At 42.1% G+C, this 22,282-nt stretch overlaps 1 protein-coding gene across 1 annotated transcript in view; it reads left to right on the forward strand.

Moving 5' to 3' along the window:
• The window catches only part of Apob (apolipoprotein B), a 37,739-nt gene extending 15,947 nt beyond the window's left edge, over positions 1-21,792 (forward strand). The window contains exons 17-29 of the mRNA XM_028861764.2: positions 1,074-1,241; positions 1,728-1,939; positions 4,471-4,653; positions 5,351-5,466; positions 6,856-7,066; positions 7,654-7,829; positions 7,955-8,142; positions 9,055-9,200; positions 10,035-10,408; positions 10,899-18,140; positions 18,692-18,806; positions 18,911-19,094; positions 19,950-21,792. Of these exons, the coding sequence (XP_028717597.1) occupies positions 1,074-1,241; positions 1,728-1,939; positions 4,471-4,653; positions 5,351-5,466; positions 6,856-7,066; positions 7,654-7,829; positions 7,955-8,142; positions 9,055-9,200; positions 10,035-10,408; positions 10,899-18,140; positions 18,692-18,806; positions 18,911-19,094; positions 19,950-21,533 (10,899 nt within the window). The 3' untranslated portion in view covers positions 21,534-21,792. The remainder of the gene's footprint in view (positions 1-1,073; positions 1,242-1,727; positions 1,940-4,470; positions 4,654-5,350; positions 5,467-6,855; positions 7,067-7,653; positions 7,830-7,954; positions 8,143-9,054; positions 9,201-10,034; positions 10,409-10,898; positions 18,141-18,691; positions 18,807-18,910; positions 19,095-19,949) is intronic.
• Positions 21,793-22,282: the final 490 nt, after the last annotated feature.

Below are 22,282 nucleotides of genomic sequence, written 5' to 3' on the forward strand. Positions count from 1 at the left end.
TCTACACATGCATGCACAGTTAAGTGCATCTGCATACATATGAATACATGTACACACACACACACACACACACACACACACACACACACCACATGCACACAAACTCTATTTAAAGGATTATTCTTGGTAGCTAAAAAAAAGTGATAGCATTTGGAAATAAAGCCGTTCATAACAGTTATATCTTTCAAGAATATTAGTTTGACCTTCTGGAAAACAATTCTAAGTATACCTTCCTCGACCTATGCTGACAGCTCTTTCAAACACTGAAAGGATACAACAATTATAAAAGTTTTTAGAAAACTGTAGCCCACTATTCACATTTGTGTTATATTTATATAAGTTTATCATAAAAGGAGAAAATATACAAATATGTTCCTTATGATTAGATAAATAATCATGTGGGCTTCGAGAACAGAGGTCCAGGGGTTGAGGATTTAGCTCAGTGGTAGAGCACTTGCCTAGCAAGCGCAAGGCCCTGGGTTCAGTCCTCAGCTCTGGAAAAAAATTTAAAATGAACAGAGGTCTCAAGGGCTGGGGTTGTAACTCAGTGACGCAGAGGTCACCCAGCACTGCAAAACCCAGGTTCCATCCCTTGCACTGTGGAAGGAAGAAACAAAAGGAACACAAGTCTTAACTTCTTTTATGAAATGTTGTATAAAATAAAGCAAGAATCAATATATATTAATGCAGACGTTTCCTCAGTAGCCACTTACTTTCAAAAAGTTTACTTTACCATAATATAGTACACTTCCGGTAAAGTCTCATTTGCATTCAGATTTTCACAAGAGCAGAATAATGTCATACACCATACTTAAAGTTCATAAAGCTGTGAGGTTCAGCTAGGGACCTCTAAATCAGCAGTTTAAAATGACATGACATTCAAGCCGGAGAAACTGCTTATACCCCAATGTATTGATGCCGGTAACCATGAACTTCCATTCATCAGTCCACCTAGCTAGTCAAAACGTACTAGCTCCTCTCTCTGAATAAAGAGGCATTGTGTGTGACATTTAGGAGATCACATTTAACACAGCCAGATGATTTTACATTGCTGTCCCTTGTTGGTTTTGCAGATTGCACAGGCCATCAGGGATGGGTCAAAGAATGACTTGTTTCTTCACTACATCTTCATGGACAATGCCTTTGAGCTCCCTACTGGAGTGGGGTTACAGCTGCAAGTGTCCTCCTCTGGAGTCATCACCCCTGGGATCAAGGCTGGAGTGAGAATGGAATTAGCCAACGTAAGACTCCGAATTGATCGCAATCAAATCAATGACTGTTTCTTTTCCTTCCGGGTGGGATTTTTGCATGCATGTTTAAGACCTGCTCCAACTTAAGGCAAAGTGCATTATGATTGCAATCTTCTTGCTAATTTTTATGGGAGATTTTAGGATTTTACCAGCATGTGTTATCTCTCACCATCTCCACTTGAGATGCAATAACGAAAAGAGAGCCCAGCTGTTCTCTCAATGAATGAAGACCCTGGTTATCTTTGTATCCAGTGGTGCTTAAAGTAATGTTAGTCCAGGCTCTTCCTAGTCCTGGGAAATAGCACACTGGCTCTGGGGAAAGTGGATGCTTCAGCTTTTCTTCCTCAGATCACGGTGATGGTCCCTGTGGCATGAATTAGCAGAGGCATTTGCCAGAGTTCAGAAAGAGAAGTTGAGCTGTCTGCCAGGGTTCTGAGGTGCTGGCTGAAACTCAATAGGTCATCTTCTGACTTCCAGATTCAGGCAGAGCTGGTGGCAAAGCCTTCTGTGTCCGTGGAGTTTGTGACAAATATGGGCACCATCATCCCAGACTTTGCTAAGAGTGGCGTCCAGATGAACACTAACTTCTTCCATGAGTCAGGCCTGGAGGCTCGAGTGGCCCTGAAGGCCGGACAGCTGAAGGTCGTCATTCCTGCTCCAAAGAGGCCAATCAAGCTGTTCAGTGGCAGGTAATTCTATCACCAAGGTCTACCTGGCCTGTTTGAGAGAGAGAATTGAGTATGTATCTGCAGGACTTAGCCGGGCTATATAACTAACTGGGGTAACTCCCAGTGAAATGGGAGAGAGTTGCCTTTACTTCTACTTTGCATATTTTACTAAAGTTCCCTATGCCTCTCTCTGTCCACACTTAACATCTGATGGTTCGTCAGGAGTTATTTGGCTGTGGGGTTCTGTGTAATTTCTCATTCACTCTAAGAATGGAGAAACAGTAGTACCAGAGACATCCTACTTGGGAAATAAACATTCTCCCCCAGGAAAAACACCAAATGTCACACTAGTTTGTGGGATCTGACTCTGTGGATGAAACATGCACCACACTCCTAATCACATGATTATGGGATCCAGTCTCACAGTAAGAGTTCCAGTTTCAATGGTATCCTCAACACATTTGTTTGCTTGCTCAGAAATAGCATTTGATTGCCTGGTTTGTATCAAACTTGTTGAAGGAGATACATGAGGACCCTTGTCTTCCAGATTTTAACTGTGCAGGGAAGGCACACTGTTAAGGAAACGGCAATAATGAAACCAGGGCTATGTCAGAGGAGTGGGATACTGTAGAATCATAGATCATGAAGACTTTGGGAGTTGGAATGCTTTCTAAAGAACCCATTTTTGGGCTGGGCAGTGGTGGTGCACGCCTTTAATCCCAGCACTTGGGAGGCAGAGGCAGGCGGATCTCTGTGAGTTCGAGGCCAGCCTGGGCTACCAAGTGAGTTCCAGGAAAGGCGCAAAGCTACACAGAGAAACCCTGTCTCGAAAAAACTAAAAAAATAAAAAAATAAAAAAAAAGAACCCATTTTTGATCTGTTAGAAAGCCTGTGTCAGAGTTCATAAGCAAAAAGAAAGGAGTGTGTGTCCCTGCAATGAGGAAAGTACATATGATGTCCTGAAGGATAGAAAAAATGATTGGAAACACTAAAATGAGCTGAATTAGTAAAGTCGCACAGGGAGCCTGAGGGCACTGTGGTAGAAAAGAGCAGTCCATCTTGGACCATGGCTAGCCTCCTAAGGCCCCTTCTGAAGCCACAGGAACTAGGAAAGGGGGTATGAATAAGATGAGCTGGTGTTCTAGAGGAAGTCCTCCAACTCTGGGGAGCAAACTGGGAGAAGAGACATGTGGCTGGAGCTCGGTTAGGTGTGAGCGAAGGCAGTGGCTTGTATTGAAGGAACATTTAGGGTAAGGTGGAGTGAAGAAGCTCTAGCGATGATAATGAAGTAGAAAAAAATGAGTGCAAGTTGCCTGGTTATGGAGGCAAAAGAAGGAAGAAAGGGAAGTGGCATGGCCTTCATTGAAATAGGAAACAGAGAGCGAAAGCTGCAGCTTGGAGTGAGATGTTGAATGGCTGCTTTTGGTGTCCTAGGGAACAACAAATTTAAGGTACCTAGTCATCAAATGGACCTAGGAGTCCAGTAAAGAGATTAGCATGTAGAAGCAAAACTAAACAGCAGTCAGGGTAGGGCAAGACAGGAGCAACACGGGCCAGAGCACAGATGACATAAGCATGTGATGGAGAGGGGGAATGGGTAGCAAACCGTGGTAAGGGGGTATAGCAAAATAGACAGCCCCTAGACAGAGTGCTACTGGCATCAGAGCTACTGACACATGAGCAAAGCTTGGCTTAAGACACCACTCAAAGTAGGGGGTGGGGATCCCGAAGAAAGCACATATTCCAAAGAAAAACCAGAGCTTGGGTAGAATTAGTCCTATTTTCTCCTTTTTGAAGTACATCTCTAAAGTGTTTCAAAGTTCTCAGAGGTTAGACTCTGATATCTTCATGTGGATATGAGCGAGCATCTCTACAAAACACTTCTGAGGGGCACAAAAGATAAACCACACACACACACACACACACACACACACACACACAAACACAATTGATTAAGGGGCAAGGGAGGGACTGGCGGTACCAAAGGAAGCATTTTCAGGAGCATAAGAAGGGGGAGTCAGTGTAAAGTGTTTGGCGAGAATACTGCAAGGGAAGAAAACCCTCGATTATAAAGGAGAAAAAAAAAATGGGCTAAGAAGGAAATAAAGAGATATGCAGATGGGGGTCACATTATTAGGTGCACAGACAGCAAAATGTGAGCCTTTTAGTGCTAGTAGAAAGGACTCAGAATGTAGAAACCTTGCATGCAAAAAAAACACAGAGTCCCTACACCCAACCTCAATGATAACCTTCTCTCCAAGCTTCTCTTTTTTCCCACTGTAAAATGGGAATCCTGGGCCTGCAGTGGAAGGATGGGAGGTCATGCAGAGAAGCTAGTGTGACATCTGAAACATAAGGGTCCTTACAATCATGTTACTGATGCTCTTTATACTCATATTTGTTTCTCGGTAGACTAAATAATGTGCGGTGGGTGTGAACAGAAGAGAGGGATAGAGGATGGTGGAGGTGGGGGCATGTGCATGGTGATGCCCAACAATAGGCATTTCAGTTCATGACACAAAGATAACTCCACCTTGTTCCTTCTTCGCCAGCAACACACTGCACTTGGTCTCCACCACCAAAACAGAGATGATCCCTCCTCTGGTCGAGAACAGGCAGTCCTGGTCAACTTGCAAACCTTTCTTCACTGGTATGAACTACTGTACCACGGGGGCTTACTCCAATGCCAGCACCACAGAGTCTGCTTCCTACTACCCCCTGACAGGGGACACAAGGTGAGAGATACTCAGTGCCAACTGGGAACTTAAAACGGTAGTCCTCTGGTCAACATTTTGGGTGCCCCCCCCCCATGCTCTTCATGCACTGGATGAGGTGATCACAACATATTCCTGTCTGTCAATTCCTTTTCTGAGTCTCCAGACCCACGGATACAAGCTTTGTGAAGCTGACCAGTGTGCTCAGAGCCCTCACCATGCTGTGGGGCTCATCTTCATCCCCTACCCCCCATTCTCACGGCTTGTTCTCAGCATGAAAGGCACAAGTCAACTTTTCAACTCATCCAAAAGTCCCAGACATCCTGGAAACTTCCCTTGCCTGGGGCTTTTGGAGAGATTATGTAGAACATTAAGGACTATCACTAGCTAAAGAAAGATGATAGCCGGGCAGGGGTGGCACTCGCCGTTAATCCCAGCACTTGGGAGGCAGAGCCAGGCAGATCTCTGTGAGTTTGAGGCCAGCCTGGGCTACAGAGTGAGTTCCAGGAAAAAGCTACACAGAGAAACCCTATCTCAAAAAAAAAAAAAAAAACAGAGAGAGAGAGAGAGAGAGAGAGAGAGAGATTAAAACCATTCATGCATTTTTGTGGTCTATGAGGCTGGATTGTTGCGGGGGGAGGGGGGGAGTGTATTATTACTTTATTACTATCTTTAAAAGAGCTAACAGTGTGTACTGGACATGCCATGACATCTTTAGGTATGAGCTGGAGCTGAAGCCCACAGGAGAGGTGGAGCAGTATTCGGCCAGTGCAACCTATGAATTCCAAAAAGAGGACAAGGTGGACACACTGAAGTTCCTAGTTCAAGCAGAAGGTGGGTATCCACAATGAGGCCGTTCCATCTCTGCCTCAGTCTTGGGTTCAAGACTCACAAGGAGGACAGCTTTATGGTGATACATTTAACAAATATGTCCTGAGTTCCTAGTAGATGTCAGGCCTTTTCTTAAAACTGAGGCTAGAAATGAAGTCTTTACCTTCATGGGAGTTACAGTAATCAAGACAACATGTATTCAGGATGTTAGTCCAGGGTGGAGGGGTTGCAAAAACAGAGTACAGAAGGCAGGGAGAAAGGAGGATGGTTGAAATAAAACAAAGATGTAACGAAAACTTTCACTGGTAAAGTGAAATTTTGTTCATTTGTCTCTTGTTTTCATTGTGATTCTCGAGACAGGGTTTCCCCATTGTAGCTGGCTGTCCTGGAACTCACACTGTAGACCTCAAACTCACAGAGATCCACCTGCCTCTGCCTACTGAATGCTGGGATTAAGGGCGTGCACCACCGCTGCCTGAAGATCTTTTTAAAAAGAGAAAGAGGGAAATATGACAGGATAGAGAGGAGATAAGCCCCAGGGGAAAGAGGTTGCAGGCTAAGGGGGTAGCCTGTGCAAATACTCTGAGGTTGGAACAGACTGAGAAAAGGTGGGAAAGAGACAGAACTGAGAGTCTAGTATGCAAGTGATTTCTGTAGTCCAGGAAAGAGGTGGAGGTGTTTGGATCTGAGTAAGTTTTCAGGCTATTAGAGCAATAGTGTGGAGAGAAAACAGCACAGATGAGTCCACAATGTGATAAGTGTCTGTGGAGACAGTTTGTAAGGTAGTGAGGCAAGAAAGAACGGTAAGTGATGGGATGATATGAGAAGTCATCATATAATTGTTGTATTTGGAAGAATTAGAGCTTGCGTTCCTTGAACATCTGAGCATCCCCCACCTCAGGTCTTTTCCTGCATGCCCCGCCCCCAGATGAAACTCAGCGTGATTCAATCCTCTCCTCACTGTGGTCTCGCCCACATATCCTTTTAACAGGGAGATATTGTTGTGGCCAACATGTAAGAAATAGCCCCTCCTTTGTCCCTGTTTCCTTTCCTCCTAGCCAGTCCCCCACGTCTTCATGACATTTACTGTCATCGGACACAGGTAACTGATTTGCTTACTGTCTGCAGACCCCATTGACCACTAAAAGATGAGCCATACAAGGACTGGGTATCCCAGTGCCAAGAACAGTGCCGAGCTCATTATAAACCATCAGGAAATACTTAAAAATTAAGTGAATGGATAATAGCATGGCCAATGGGGAAAATCATCTTAACCGGTGTCCTCATTTAAACCCACGGCAGTCAGGGGTTTGCAGCTTTCTTCTCGGCCTCTTTTGTCCTCTGCATAGACTCACAGCACTCATCTCTCAACTCTCCCGTGTACTCTTTCAGGAGTACAGCAGTCCGAGGCTACTGCAGTGTTCAAGTACAATCGGCGAAGCAGGACTTTATCCAGCGAAGTCCTAATTCCAGGGTTTGATGTTGACTTTGGGACAATCCTCAGACTCAGTGATGAATCCGCTAAGGACAAAAACGCTTACAAACTCATCCTGGACATTCAGAACAAAAAGATCACTGAGGTCGCTCTTGTGGGCCATGTGAGGTAAGGAAAGGTTTCAGTGACCTGAGCTGAACTGGAGGCCTTGATGGCTCTTTGCTTTCTTTTTCAAGCCTTATACATCTGGCCAAACCAGAGCCATCTCTATTCTACAGTCTACCTGCAAATATCGTTCTCAACATGTTCACCCTTTGCACATGTTCAGTTGGACATTTCTATTATTTAAAAAGCACTTGCTATCTATTTATCAAGTACCATGCTGAGTGCATTAAAAATTGTCTCAGTCCCTTGTCCCTATTTACTGGAAAGGACATGATAACTCTGAGTGGTTTAATTGTTTGGCTAAGGCTATAGAGAAAGATGCAAATAGTATATATATATATATATGTATATATATATATATATATATATATATGTATATATATAAAGCTTATCTACCTCCCTGCAAACTCCATACTCCATGCTGAATATTGGCTTTATAAGTTAATGAGTTTGGTCTATGTATGGTTAGATACCTGATTTATTCATGTCTGGGTTTTATCACCAAAAATGAAACTTCTAATTATTGAATGCTGGGCAGCTCCCTGGAATAGACGAAAGTCATTGATGCCACCTGATTTCCTCTTCAATAGTTATGACAGAAGGGTAGATGGCAAGATCAAAGGTGTCATTTCCATACCACGTTTGCAAGCAGAAGCCAGGAGTGAGATCCACACCCACTGGTCCCCCACCAAACTGCTGTTCCAAATGGACTCCTCTGCTACAGCGTATGGCTCAACCATCTCCAAGAGAGTGGCATGGCGTTATGGTATGTGTCCCTCCCGTCATGTGAGCCCTTTCCAGGGCACTGTGTGCTTAAGAGTAGCTGCTTAGAGTAAAAGCTATGGGCTGACCTAACACCACTGACAGCCATATTGCCTTGTGCATTTTCAGACAATGAGAAAATCGAAGTTGACTGGAACGCGGGAACCAACGTGGATACCAAAAAAGTAGCCTCCAATTTCCCTGTGGATCTTTCCAGTTATCCTAGAACTTTGCATGAGTATGCCAATGGTCTCCTGGATCACAGAGTCCCTCAGACAGACATGACTTTCCGGCACATGGGTTCCAAATTAATTGTTGTAAGTATGATCACGCAGCAGAATAAATAACATGGCTGTAGGTGCTAACTGCATCAACAACTGACGTAGATGCAGAAATATCCAAAGATGTATAAGCAAAGCATGCATGGCTAGTTTCCCAGGCACACAAAGCAGCATATAACAAATATCCAATGAATGCCACTAAGCTAAAGAGTTTTCTGTGTTAAAAGAAGCTTCAGTACACTGGCTAGGGGATCTAACCTATATTTGTATGTGCATGTATCCGTGTATCTGTGTGTATACATATATATGTGTGTCTGTGTATGTATGTATATATGTGTATATAAATGTATATGTAGTTAGTTATAGTTTTATATATAAATGTGTAAAGAAGGGAAAGGATAGCTCAGTCAGTAAAGTGTTTGCTGCGCAAGCATGGAGATCTGAGTTTGATCCCCTTCACCCACATAAAGCCAGGCAAGGTACTTGTGATCCCATCACAAGATAGTGAGACACAGAAGAATCCCTGGGGCTCAGTGGCCAGACAAATTGATGAGCCCCAGGTCCCAGGGAGAGAACTTGGCTAAAAACAACAAGCTAGGCAAACAGTATGAGAGAAGGAAGGACATCTGAGGTTGGCCTTTGGCCTGCATATGCACACTTGTAAATGCATGCACACATGCACACATGGACATACACCTACACACACACACACACACACACACACACACACACACACACACACACACACACACAAATGAATGAGTAAAAATAAAATACAGAGAAATCAGTCACTGGAAATCCATACTTTGCTGTAACTTACCTTTAACTCTCAGGGCATCACCCTGCTTGATAATGGACCTGCAAATGTGAACTCTCAGCTCACATTAATTGTCCTTGGAGACCCACTGAGACCCATGTCTTGCTCTCAAACTCTCTGTTGTTTTATAGACAACAAACACATGGCTTCAGATGGCATCCAGGGGTCTCCCTTACTCCCAGATGTTACAGGATCACCTCAATGGCCTCTCGGAGTTGAACCTCCAGAAAATGGGATTGCCTGACTTCCACATCCCAGACAACCTCTTTCTAAAGAGGTAAGAGAGGAAAACGGGAAGCATTATCTTTGTACTGTGCAAAGGAATGGGAACATTTTACCTAGCCTGATTTAGACTTTCCTGTTGAAAAATTTCAGAGAAATTTATTTAAGCACTTGGAATATACATTGGAATAACAATGAATGGTTATTCAAATGTAACAAATACCACCTAATTTATTCTTATAGATCATCATCATAATCAGATACATGTATTTACTGAAAAGATTACAAAGCCTCTTTGATACCCAAGGTCATTTCTGGGGTTCAGCAGAAAGAGTACTATGCAAATAACATCACTGAGACTCAGAGAGGCTAATTCTAACATAACATTCCCAACTGGTGGAAGATAAAACTACCATCTACCTTTACGAACACTTAGACCTGTGTTCTTTTACATATCAAGTTGCTTCTATTAGGTTTAGCAAATGAGTATCAAGTATCTACTATATGCAAAATGGTAGAGTAGAAACAGTGAGAAGACAGAAACTGGGTAAGGTTTCATCCTTTCTGCCAGAGATAGGCCTTGCATACACCAACAAATGAACTAATATATATAATATATATATATATATATATATATATATATATATATATATAAGCAAAATTAGGGTGGACTCTTTGAGACTGATCCAAGGGATCATAATGATACAGAGGTGGTTCTTGGAAGGGTTTTTGGAAGTGTTTGGCAGGTAGAGGGAAAAGGAAAGGGTCCAGGGCATAAGAAATATGATGGTGAAAAGAACGTAGTAGGCTAGGGAAAATGGGGAGTCAAGACAGAGAGTTTTGAGTTCTTAATGTCTAACTGTGGGGACACTGTCTTTGTTCACTTCAGCGATGGCCGGGTCAAATATACATTGAACAAGAACAGTATAAAACTGGACATTCCTTTGCCTTTGGGTGGCAAGTCTTCAAAAGATCTAAGGATGCCAGAGAGTGTGAGAACACCAGCCCTCAACTTCAAGTCTGTGGGATTCCATCTGCCATCTCAAACGTTCCAGGTCCCCACTTTTACAATCCCCAAGACACATCAACTGCAAGTGCCTCTCTTGGGTGTTCTAGACCTTTCCACAAATGTCTACAGCAACTTGTACAACTGGTCAGCCTCCTATACTGGTGGCAACACCAGCAAAGACCACTTCAGCCTTCGGGCTCAGTACCGCATGAAGGCTGACTCCGCGGTTGACCTGTTTTCCTACAGCGTGCAAGGTGAGGCCTGCTGGGGTAAAGGGTCAATGGAGCTAATATATCTCACATCCTGATGGGAGAGCTCTAAGGGGAAAGAATGTAGGCTTGCCTATAGATGTTTTTCTTGCTACTTGGAAGTCTTTTCATTCATTCAACTAATGAAACTATTTATTAAGCATATGGTAAGGGTTCAATACTATGGTAGGCAGTAACAATAAAGCAGCCATATATACGAGCAATTATAATTCAGTTTAAGAAATGCTATGATACAGTATATACTATATAGTATGAGGTGCAGTGGAAACATTTGATAAGGGGACCCAACAAGGTCTGCCACAACCCAGGAAGACTTCCTGGAGGAATGCCTTTTGACTCCATATTTCATGTATACATTACAAATGCCACTACTACAATTGACCCAGCTGTATAAGGTTCCTGTTGACTTTCAACATAAAGGTTATTCTGGAAATGTGTTGCTTAATTTAACCAGTATCTTTAATTTTTCTGTTAGGATCTGGAGAAACAACATATGACAGCCAGAGTACATTCACATTGTCGTGTGATGGGTCTCTACATCACAAATTTCTAGATTCAAAATTCAAAGTCAGTCATGTAGAAAAATTTGGAAACACGCCAGTCTCAAAAGGTTTGCTAACATTTGAAGCATCTAGTCCCTTGGGACCACGGATGTCTGCTACTGTTCACCTGGACTCAAAAAAGAAGCAGCATTTGTATGTCAAAGAAATCAAGGTTGATGGACAGTTCAGAGCATCCTCGTTTTATGCTCAAGGCAGATATGGCCTGTCTTGTGAGAGAGACCCTACCACCGGCCAGCTGAGTGGGGAATCCAACATGAGGATTAACTCCACCTACCTCCAGGGCACCAACCAGATAGTGGGAGTGTACCAGGATGGAACCTTCTCCCTCACCTCTACCTCTGATCTGCAAGATGGCATATTCAAGAACACAGCTTCCCTGAAATATGAAAACTATGAGCTGACCCTGAAATCTGACAGCAGTGGACAGTATGAGAACTTCGCTGCTTCTAACAAGCTGGACCTGACATTCTCTAAGCAAAGTGCATCGCTACGTTCTGAACATCAGGCCAATTACAAGTCCCTGAGGCTTGTCACCCTCCTTTCTGGATCAGTCACTTCCCAGGGTGTGGAATTAAATGCTGACATCTTGGGCACTGACCAAATTAATACCGGCGCTCACAAGGCAACACTAAAGATTACCCGGGATGGACTGTCCACCAGTGCAACCAGCAACTTGAAGTACAGCCCCCTGCTGCTGGAGAATGAGTTGAATGCAGAGCTGGGCCTCTCTGGGGCATCCATGAAATTATCAACAAATGGCCGCTTCAAGGAACACCATGCAAAATTCAGTCTGGATGGAAAAGCTGCCCTCACAGAGGTCTCGTTGGGAAGCATTTACCAGGCCATGATTCTGGGTGCAGACAGCAAAAACATCTTCAACTTCAAACTCAGCCGAGAAGGGCTGAGGCTGTCCAATGACATGATGGGTTCTTATGCTGAAATGAAACTCGACCATGCACACAGTCTAAGCCTTGCAGGTCTCTCACTGGACGTCTCCTCAAAAATGGACAACATCTACAGTGCAGACAAGTTTTATAAGCAGAATTTTAACTTGCAGCTACAGCCCTATTCTTTTGTAGCTGCTTTAAGCAGTGACTTGAGATACAACGCTCTAGATGTGGCCAACAGTGGGAGGTTACGGCTGGAACCACTGACGCTGAACGTGGGTGGGAACTTTAAAGGAACCTATCAAAATCATGAGCTAAAACACATCTATACCCTCTCTTATGCTGACCTAATAGTAGCCAGTTACAGAGCAGACACTGTCGCCAAGGTTCAGGGCGTGGAATTCAACCATCGGCTTAACGCGGACATCAATGGGCTGGCTTCCTCTGTTGACGTCATCACCAACTATAATTCAGATCCACTGCACTTTAACAATGTTTTCCACTTGGTTTTGAAACCATTCCACTTGGGCATCGACACACACACGAGTGGAGATGGGAAACTGGCTCTCTGGGGAGAACACACCGGGCAGCTGTATAATAAGTTTCTGCTGAGAGCAGAACCCCTGGCACTCACTTTCTCTCACGATTTCAAAGGATCCACAAACCACGATCTTGTGCACAAAAGCAGTATCAGTACCGTTCTTGAACATACAGTGAGTGCCCTGCTCACACCTGCGGAGCAGACAAGCCGCTGGAAATTCAAGACCAGACTGAATGACAAGGTATACAGCCAGGACTTTGAAGCCTACAACACTAAAGACAAAATCGGTGTTGAGCTTAGTGGACGGGCTGACCTCTCTGGGCTGGACTCACCAATTCAAGTGCCATTTTTCCACAGCGAACCTGACAATGTCCTTAATGACTTAGAGATAAATGATGCTGTGGACAAGCCCCAAGAATTTACAATTGTTGCTTTTGTGAAGTATGATAAGAACCAGGATGTTCACACCATCAGCCTCCCGTTCTTTAAAAGCCTGCCGGAGTATTTGGAGAGAAATCGAAGAGGAATCATAACTCTACTGGAAGCCATGCAGGGAGAATTGCAACGCATCAATATTGATGAGTTTGTGAGGAAGTACAAAGCAGCCCTGAGCAGACTTCCACGGCAAATCCATGATTATCTGAATGCATCTGACTGGGAGAGACAAGCAACCAATGCTAAGGAAAAATTAACTGCTTTTATGGAAAATTATAAAATTACAGACAATGATGTACTAATTGCATTAGATAGTGCCAAAATCAACTTCAATGAAAAACTTTCTCAACTTGAGACATACGTGATACAATTTGATCAGTATATTAGAGATAATTATGATCCACAGGATTTTAAAAAAGCTATTGCTCAGATCATTGATCGAATCATTGAAACGTTAAAAATTCTTGATGAACAGTATCATATCCGTGTAAATCTAGAAAAATCAATCCATAACCTGTATTTATTTGTTGAAAATGTTGATCTTAACAAAATCGGCAGCAGTGCAGCCTCTTGGGTCCAAAATGTGGATACTAAATATCAAATCAGAATCCAGATACAAGAGAAACTGCAGCAGCTCAGGACACAGATTCAGACTATAGACATTCAACAGCTGGCTGCAGACTTGAAACAACAGGTTGAAGCTATTGATGTCACCAAGCATTTAGATCAATTGAGAACTGCAATTCTATTCCAAAGAATAAATGACATTATTGAGCGTGTCCAACACTTTGTTAGGAATCTTATTGAGGATTTTAAAGTAACTGAGAAAATCAATACTTTTAGAGCTATAGTCCATGAGTTAATTGAGAAATATGAAGTAGACCGGCAACTCCATGTTTTAATGGATAAATCAGTAGAGTTGGCCCACAGATACAGCCTGGGTGAGGCTCTTCAGAAACTAAGCAATGTGCTACAACAAATTGAGATAAGAGATTACTATGAGAAATTTGTTGGGTTTATCGATGATGCTGTCAAGCGGCTGAAAGCATTGTCTTTCAAAAATGTCATCCAAGAACTAAATAGATATCTTGACATGTTGGTGAAGATGTTAAAAGCATTTGACTATCACCAGTTCATAGATGAAACCAACAGCAAAATACGTGAGGTGACTCGGAGAATCAATGTTGAAATCCAAGCTCTTGAACTTCCACAGAAAACTGAAGCGTTGAAACTGCTAGCAGGAGACTTCAAAGCCACGGTCTCCACCTACCTGGAAAGACTCAAAAACACCAAAGTAACCGTGCTTATTGATTGGCTGCAGGATGCTCTGGTTCACATAAAAGCCCATTTCCAAGACACTCTAGAAGATGTGCGAGACCGACTTTATCAAATGGACATTCAGTGGGAACTCGAACACTTCTTATCCTTGGTAAGCCAAGTGTACAATACACTGGTCACCTATATTTCTGACTGGTGGATTCTAACTGCTAAGAACATTACAGATTTTGCAGAGCAATACTCTATCCAAAACTGGGCTGAGAGTGTGAAAAGGCTGGTGGAACAAGGGTTCACTGTCCCCGAAATCCGAACATTTCTGGGGACCATGCCTGCCTTTGAGGTCAGTCTCCGTGCTCTCCAAGAAGCTAACTTTCAGACTCCTGACTTCATAGTCCCCCTGACGGATTTGAGGATCCCATCAATTCAGATAAACTTCAAAACATTGAAGAATGTAAAAATCCCATCAAGATTTTCTACCCCAGAATTCACTCTCCTCAATACCTTCCATATCCCCTCCTTTACAATAGACTTGCTGGAAATAAAAGCAAAGATTATCAGAACTATTGACCAAATGCTGAGCAGTGAGCTACAGTGGCCTCTTCCAGAAGTGTACCTGAGAGACCTGGAGATGGTGAACATCCCTCTTGCAAGACTCACTCTGCCGGACTTCCATGTACCAGAAATCACAATTCCAGAATTCACAATCCCAAATGTCAATTTCAAAGATTTTCAAGTTCCTGATCTTCACATACCAGAATTCCAGCTTCCTCGTCTCTCACACACAATTGAAATACCTGCTTTTGGCAAACTTCATGGCATCCTGAAGATCCAGTCTCCCCTCTTTACATTAGATGCGAATGCCAACATACAGAATGTAACTACTTCACAGAACAGAGCTGAGATTGTGGCTTCTGTCGCTGCTATGGGAGAGTCCAAATTTGAAGCTCTCAATTTTGATTTTGAAGCACAAGCTCAATTCTTGGAGCTAAATCCTAATCCTAACCCTCTGGTCCTGAAGGAATCTATGAACTTCTCCAGTAAACATGTGAGGATGGAGCATGAGGGTGAGCTATTATTTTCGGGAAAGGCCATTGAGGGAAAATCAGACACTGTTGCCAGTTTATACACAGAGAAAAATACAGTGGAGTTTAATAACAGTATGATTGTCAAGATAAACAATCAGCTCACCCTTGACAGTCATACAAAGTACTTTCACAAGTTGAGTATCCCCAGGCTGGACTTCTCCAGTAAGGCTTCCTTTAACAATGAAATCAAGACACTATTGGAAGCTGGACATGTGGCATGGACTTCTTCAGGGACAGGGTCATGGAATTGGGCCTGTCCCAACTTCTCAGATGAGGGCATACATTCATCCAAAATTAGCTTCACTGTAGAAGGACCCGTTGCTTCTTTTGGACTGTCTAATAACATAAATGGCAAGCACCTGAGGGTCATCCAAAAACTGGCATACGAATCTGGCTTCCTCAACTATTCTAAGTTTGAAGTTGAATCGAAAGTTGAATCTCAGCACGTGGGCTCCAGCATTCTAACTGGCAAGGGAACAGTACTGCTCAGAGACGCAAAGGCAGAAATGACTGGGCAGCACCATGCTGACTTACATGGAAAAGTTATCGGGACTTTGAAAAATTCTCTTTTCTTTTCGGCACACCCGTTTACAATTACTGCATCCACAAATAATGAAGGGAATTTGAAAGTTAGTTTTCCACTAAAGTTGACTGGTAAAATAGACTTCTTGAATAACTATGCACTATTTCTGAGCCCTCATGCCCAGCAAGCAAGCTGGCAAGCAGGTGCTAGATTCAATCAGTACAAATACAATCAAAATTTTTCTGCTATTAACAATGAACACAACATGGAAGTCCATATAGGGATGAATGGAGATGCCAACTTGGATTTCTTAAACATACCTTTAACAATTCCTGAAATTACTCTACCTTATACAGGGCTCACAACTCCCTTACTGAAGGATTTCTCCATATGGGAAGAAACAGGCTTGAAAGAATTTTTGAAGACAACAAAGCAATCGTTTGATTTAAGTGTAAAGGCTCAATATAAAAAGAACAGAGACAGGCATGCCTTTATGATTCCTCTGAGCACTTTTTATGAGTTTATTCTCAACAATGTCAACTCCTGGGACAGGAAATTTGAGAAAGTCAGAGACAGTACATTAGATTTTCTTACCACATCCTATAATGAAGCAAAAATTAAGTTTGATGAGTACAAAACAAAAAATTCCCTCATTCATTTCCCTAGGAATCTTCTCAAGTTTTCCCTCCCAGATTTTAAGGAATTGAGCCCTATTGACAATATTTATATTCCAGCCCTGGGCAATTTTACCTATGACTTTTCTTTCAAATCAAGTGTCATCACACTGAATACCAATGCTGGACTTTATAACCAGTCAGACATTGTTGCTCGTTTCCTCTCTTCCTCTTCATTTGTCACGGATGCCCTGCAGTACAAATTGGAGGGTACTTCACGTCTGACGCAGAAAAGAGGACTGGCCATAGCTGTTTCTCTCACTAACAAATTTGTAAAAGGCAATCATGACAGCACCATTAGCTTAACCAAGAAAAACATGGAAGCATCCGTGAAAACAACTGCAAGCCTCCATGTTCCCATTTTAACAATGAACTTCAAGCAGGAACTTAACGGAAATGTCAAGTCAAAGCCCACTCTCTCATCATCCATTGAACTAAACTACGACTTCAACTCCTCAAAGCTGCACTCCACTGCTAAGGGAGGTATCAACCACAAGTTCAGCTTGGAAAGTCTCACTTCCTACTTTTCCATTGAGTCATCCACCAAAGGAAATATCAAAGGTTCTGTCCTTTCGCAGGAATATTCAGGAAGTGTTGCCAGCGAGGCCAACACATACCTGAATCCTAAGGGTACTCGGTCTTCAGTAAGGCTACAAGGAGCTTCCGTAGTTGATGGTATCTGGAACATTGAAGTAGGAGAAAATTTTGCTGGGGAAGCCACTCTCCGACGCATCTACGCCACATGGGAACACAGTATTAAAAACCATTTGCAGGTAGACAACTTCTTTGTCACAAAAGGAAAGCAAATGTGCAGAGCCACCCTGGAGCTCTCCCCATGGACAATGTCAACCCTTCTACAGGTTCATGTGAGTCAACCCAGTTCCCTTCTTGATCTCCATCACTTTGACCAGGAAGTGACCCTGAAAGCCAATACTAAGAACCAGAAGGTCATCTGGAAAAGTGAAGCCCAGATTGATTCACAGGTCCTTCAGCACAATGTGCAGTTCTCCAATGACCAAGAAGAGGTACACCTTGATATTGCAGGATCCACAGAAGGACAAACCATCTTTCTACCAGTATACTTGCAGAAACTCCTACAGATGGATGGAAAGAGACAGTATCTTCAGGCTTCAACGTCTCTTGTGTATACCAAAAACCCCAATGGCTATCTCTTTTCACTGCCTGTGCAAGAACTGGCTGATAGATTCATTATACCGGGGCTGAAACTAAATGACTTCAGTGGAATAAAAATCTATAAGAAATTAAGTACCTCACCATTTGCCCTCAACCTAACAATGCTCCCCAAGGTAAATTTCCCTGGGATTGATGTATTAACACAATACTCTAAACCGGAGGACTCCTCTGTTCCTGCCTTTGAGGTAACTATACCTGAAGTTCAGTTCATTGTGTCCCAGTTCACACTTCCAAAGAGCTTTCCAGTTGGCAATGCTGGCTTCGGTCTGAATGAGATAGCCAACATGATTGCAGGTGTGGATCTGCCTAGCGTCACCCTGCCTGAGCAAACCGTTGAGATCCCACCTGTCAAGTTCTCTGTACCTGCAGGAATTTTCATTCCTTTCTTTGGAGCACTGACTACACATGTTGGGGTGGCTTCTCCTGTGTATAATGTCACTTGGAGTGCTGGTTTGAAAAACAAAGCAGATCATGTTGAAACCTCCCTGGATTCCACGTGCAGTTCAATCTGGCAGTTTCTGGAGTATGACCTAAAAGGTAAGGAAATGTTCTTCCACCTCTCCTGGATACTATGGGTTTTCAATTGAGTTTTGAGTAAATAATTACATATTTAATTAGCATTAAAGGAACAATTGTTATCTGTAGCAAAATGTAGAATGAAAAGGAGAACATGTATGTTCCACCATATATTTTTAAAACAAAACTAGAATACCTACGTACATTGAAGAACAAATTTAAAGAAAATAGCTTTTTTCTGTAATAATTTAAAGACTAATAATACCTTCTATTTATTTAAAATAAAAAAAATCATAGGGATTTGGAATATAGCTCTGTGGTAGAGAACATGCTTAGCATGTGTGAAGCCCTGGGTTCAAACCCCAGTACTACCACAAATAATAATAATAATAGTAATAATAATTTTTCAAAAAATCTACAAATTGCACAGGATATGTTTTAAATTTTTAAGTTAGATGATTGGTTGAGGTATCTGTCCAAGTTTTCAGTACACACACACACACACACACACACACACACACACACACACTTACAATGATGTACCAATGACATATAAAATCTCTCCTATACAGTTGTGGGAACACACAAAATTGAAGATCATATGTTCATCTGTAAGAACAAAGGAACACTTCAACACCGTGACTTCAATGTGGAGTACAAGGATGATGGTGTATTTAAAGGACTTTGGTATGAAAGTTTTACTGTCACTTGGCAATCTTTTCAAAACTTGCTGAGACACTTGCTGTCTCTGGCCCCATTTTGTTATCACTCATCTTCTTTTCTGATTTCAGGGTCTGGCAGGGAGAGGCTCACCTTGACATCACCAGCCCCATGTTGACTGAGCTCCATCTGCACTACAAAGAAGATGAGAAAAGTCTGTCTGCCTCAGCAGTCTCCCCAGCCATAGGCACTGTGGGTCTGGAGTCAAGCAGAGATGACCAGAGTGTGGAGCTGAATGTTTACTTCTTTCCTCAGGTGGGTCTCAGCTGATGAGTATCACGTGCTCAAAAGCAAGTAGAGAAGTAGAGATGATTCATTTCCTTCTAGACGCCTCTCTGACAGCATTCTCAAACTAGAGAAAAGAGAAGTCACACGCCTTCCTTGAGATACTACTGTCCTGAAAACATTACAGTACATCTTTGCTGAGATTAATTATTAGACACGCCCATGAGACCCAATTAGCACTATTATTTTATGGCTTTCTGGGCAAAGACAAGAGTCAATACCTAATCTCCTAAGACATGCACAAACTCTGCCATGTATACAGTTTTTAAATCATATTTTCTGGATTTTTCTTTTTTGAGGCTTCATAATTCTTCTCCACAGTGAAGTTGTTAGATTGAGGTACATCAAATTCATATGATGTCATTTATAAGCTCTGCTGGGACCAAATCAAAGATGACATTGCTACAAGGAGATAAGCCTAAAGCTAGTCATTAGCTTGGCAAGTGAATGCTGAAGTTAGAGCTCTTGAGCTGGACTTTTTCTTCTTTATTCTAGAATGTGTTTTTTTTTCCTATCTCTTTCCTCCTTTTCCCGATTTTCCATTCCAAGAAGTCTTTAGTGTTAAATGCCACTAAGTAGATATCACACATACCTTTTTATCCTCTAGGAAGCATGTGATAAAGAGAAATTAACATCAGTGGGCCTATTTAACCACAAAACAAACACATGAACTAACAAAGGAGGGCTAAGTCCCCCTTCAGAATATGAACGACTCTCCTCTGGTTTTTACTTTTAAGTGCTAATGAAATTTTAGTGTAGTATATTATATAATCAGAGTCATTGAGAGTATGTTTTTTTTCATCTGATTTATTCTTCTGGTTTTAGTCCCCTCTAGACAGAAAACTCAGCATATTCAAAACCGAGTGGAGGTTCAAGAAGCCTGAGGATGGAAAGCACATCAAAATTAATTGGGAAGAAGAGGCAGCTTCCAGATTGCTGGGCTCCCTAAAAAGCAATGTGCCCAAGGCTACAGAGGCTATCTATGATTATGTCAATAAGTGCTACCTGGGAAATGCTTCTTCAGAGCTCAGGAGGAGTCTGCAGAACAATGCTGAAAGTGCTAGAAAGAAGATTTATAAAATGAACATGGATTTCCAGAAGGCAGCCCATGATGCCTACCAGGAGTGGAAAGGCAAGACCCAGAATCTGTATGAGGAAATGTTGGCTCAAGAGGGCCAAAGCATCCCAGAGAGACTCCAGGACACCGTGGTAGACAGCCTAGTATATGTTACTCACAAGTACCACATGGCAGTCACGTTTCTCACTGACTCATTCATTCATTTCCTGAAAAACAATACATTCCAGCTCCCAGGTAATGGCGGAATGTATACTATCGATGAACTCTGTACGATGGTCATGAGGGAAACGTTGAAGCCACTGTCTCAGCTATGTTCAAGTTTCTATGGCAGTTTAGAAAAACTGCTTTCCTATGTCCAAGACCTAGCTGAGAAATTGGGCTTAATCAATGGCATAAAATTTAAATTTCCTTTTGTTTCAAAAGCCAGCAAACTGCCAGATGTGATTCTGGAATACAGGAAGCTCTTAAACATTTCATCAGACTTAATCCAAGAGTACTCTAAAGCCCTCCAGAATACTAACTTCACAGAAATACTAAGTGATCTTCAGATCATTTTGGAGAGAATTTTAGACATCACAGAAGAACATATTCAATGCCTAAACAACAAAGAATCTTCTTGCTTCACTGATTATATCAATACAATCTTCAAAATACATATCCCAAATGCTTTGAAATTCCTAAAAGAACTATATCCTATCTTCAGTGAATTCAATGACTCTGTTCAAAGCATACTTCAGGAGGGGTCCTACAAACTACAGCAGGTCCATCAGTACATAAAGGCTCTTCGTGAAGAGTATTTTGATCCAAGCATGGTTGGCTGGACAGTAAAATATTATGAAGTAGAAGAAAAGGTGGTCGACCTGATCAAGTCCCTCTTAGTTATCCTGAGGGATTTCTATTCTGAACACAGTGCCAGGGCTATTGATTTTGCTTCCAAAATCACAACTCAGGTTGAGCAATTCATGCCCAGGGATATCCAAGAATGTCTTAGCATCCTTGCTGATATAAATGGAAAAGGGAAGGAGAAGATTGCAGAGCTTTCTATTATGGCAAAGGAAACAATTAAAAGCTGGCCCACTGTAATGAAGGGAACCATTTCTGAGTACCACCAACAGTTCAGTTCCAAACTGCAGGATTTTTCTGACCAGTTCTCTGATTACTATGAAGAATTCATTGCCGAGTCCACAAGACTGATTGATCTATCCATTCAAAGCTACCATGAGTTACTAAGATACATCACCAAGTTACTGAAAGAGTTGCAGGTGGCCACAGCCAATAATGTGAGCCCCTACATTAAGCTTGCCCCAGGAGAACTGATTATCACTTTCTGATTCATTTATTCATCTATTCCAATTAAACTTTCACATAGTAGGAGACTTGACATGCTACTATAAAAACCATCCAACTGAACCAGCCCTGCAGCTGACAGTAAGATGCACGTGTGAACTAGGCCTAGAACCACACTGGCATAAGAACCAGGAACTCAGGAAGACACATTTTTACAAGTTAGAGAAAAAATCAAGATCTGAGTTATTTTGTTAAACTTGGGAGGGGGTGAACAAATAAATGACTTCTTTATTGTGCATCATACCCTTCAGCTTGGCTCATTTGTATTAAAACAATAGAATGAGTGTATCAATTCAAAGGTTCTGGCCTTCCTAACCTCCACAAGGACACACACACTCACATTTTAGTGATAAAAATAAAGGGAGAAGGTATGGAGGAAAATATTTTTCTTCTTATAAAAATAGGTAATTGATCTCAATAACTACATTAACTAAGTGAACAGGAAAAGGGTTTTGTATAAATTTAACCTGAAGAACATCACATATACGTCATATGCCTTTAAGTGCCATACCATCTTCCTCGACTATCTGTCTGTGTCTGTTGGACAAGATTCTTCTGTCTTAGAATCTGGGATCAACCAACTAGACTTTTATCTGACTTGGCCTACTAGTAGTAGAGAGGGAATAACTTAGGCGTACTAGACTCAAGAGGTTGAGGATACTAGTAGACACCCCAGACATCTCCCTACAGCTTAGCCAGGACTCATTCATTCAAAGCAAAAAAAAAGGGGTAA

Source organism: Peromyscus leucopus, chromosome 22, assembly GCF_004664715.2.
Source record: "Peromyscus leucopus breed LL Stock chromosome 22, UCI_PerLeu_2.1, whole genome shotgun sequence".
In the NCBI taxonomy this organism is placed as follows: Eukaryota; Metazoa; Chordata; class Mammalia; order Rodentia; family Cricetidae; genus Peromyscus; species Peromyscus leucopus.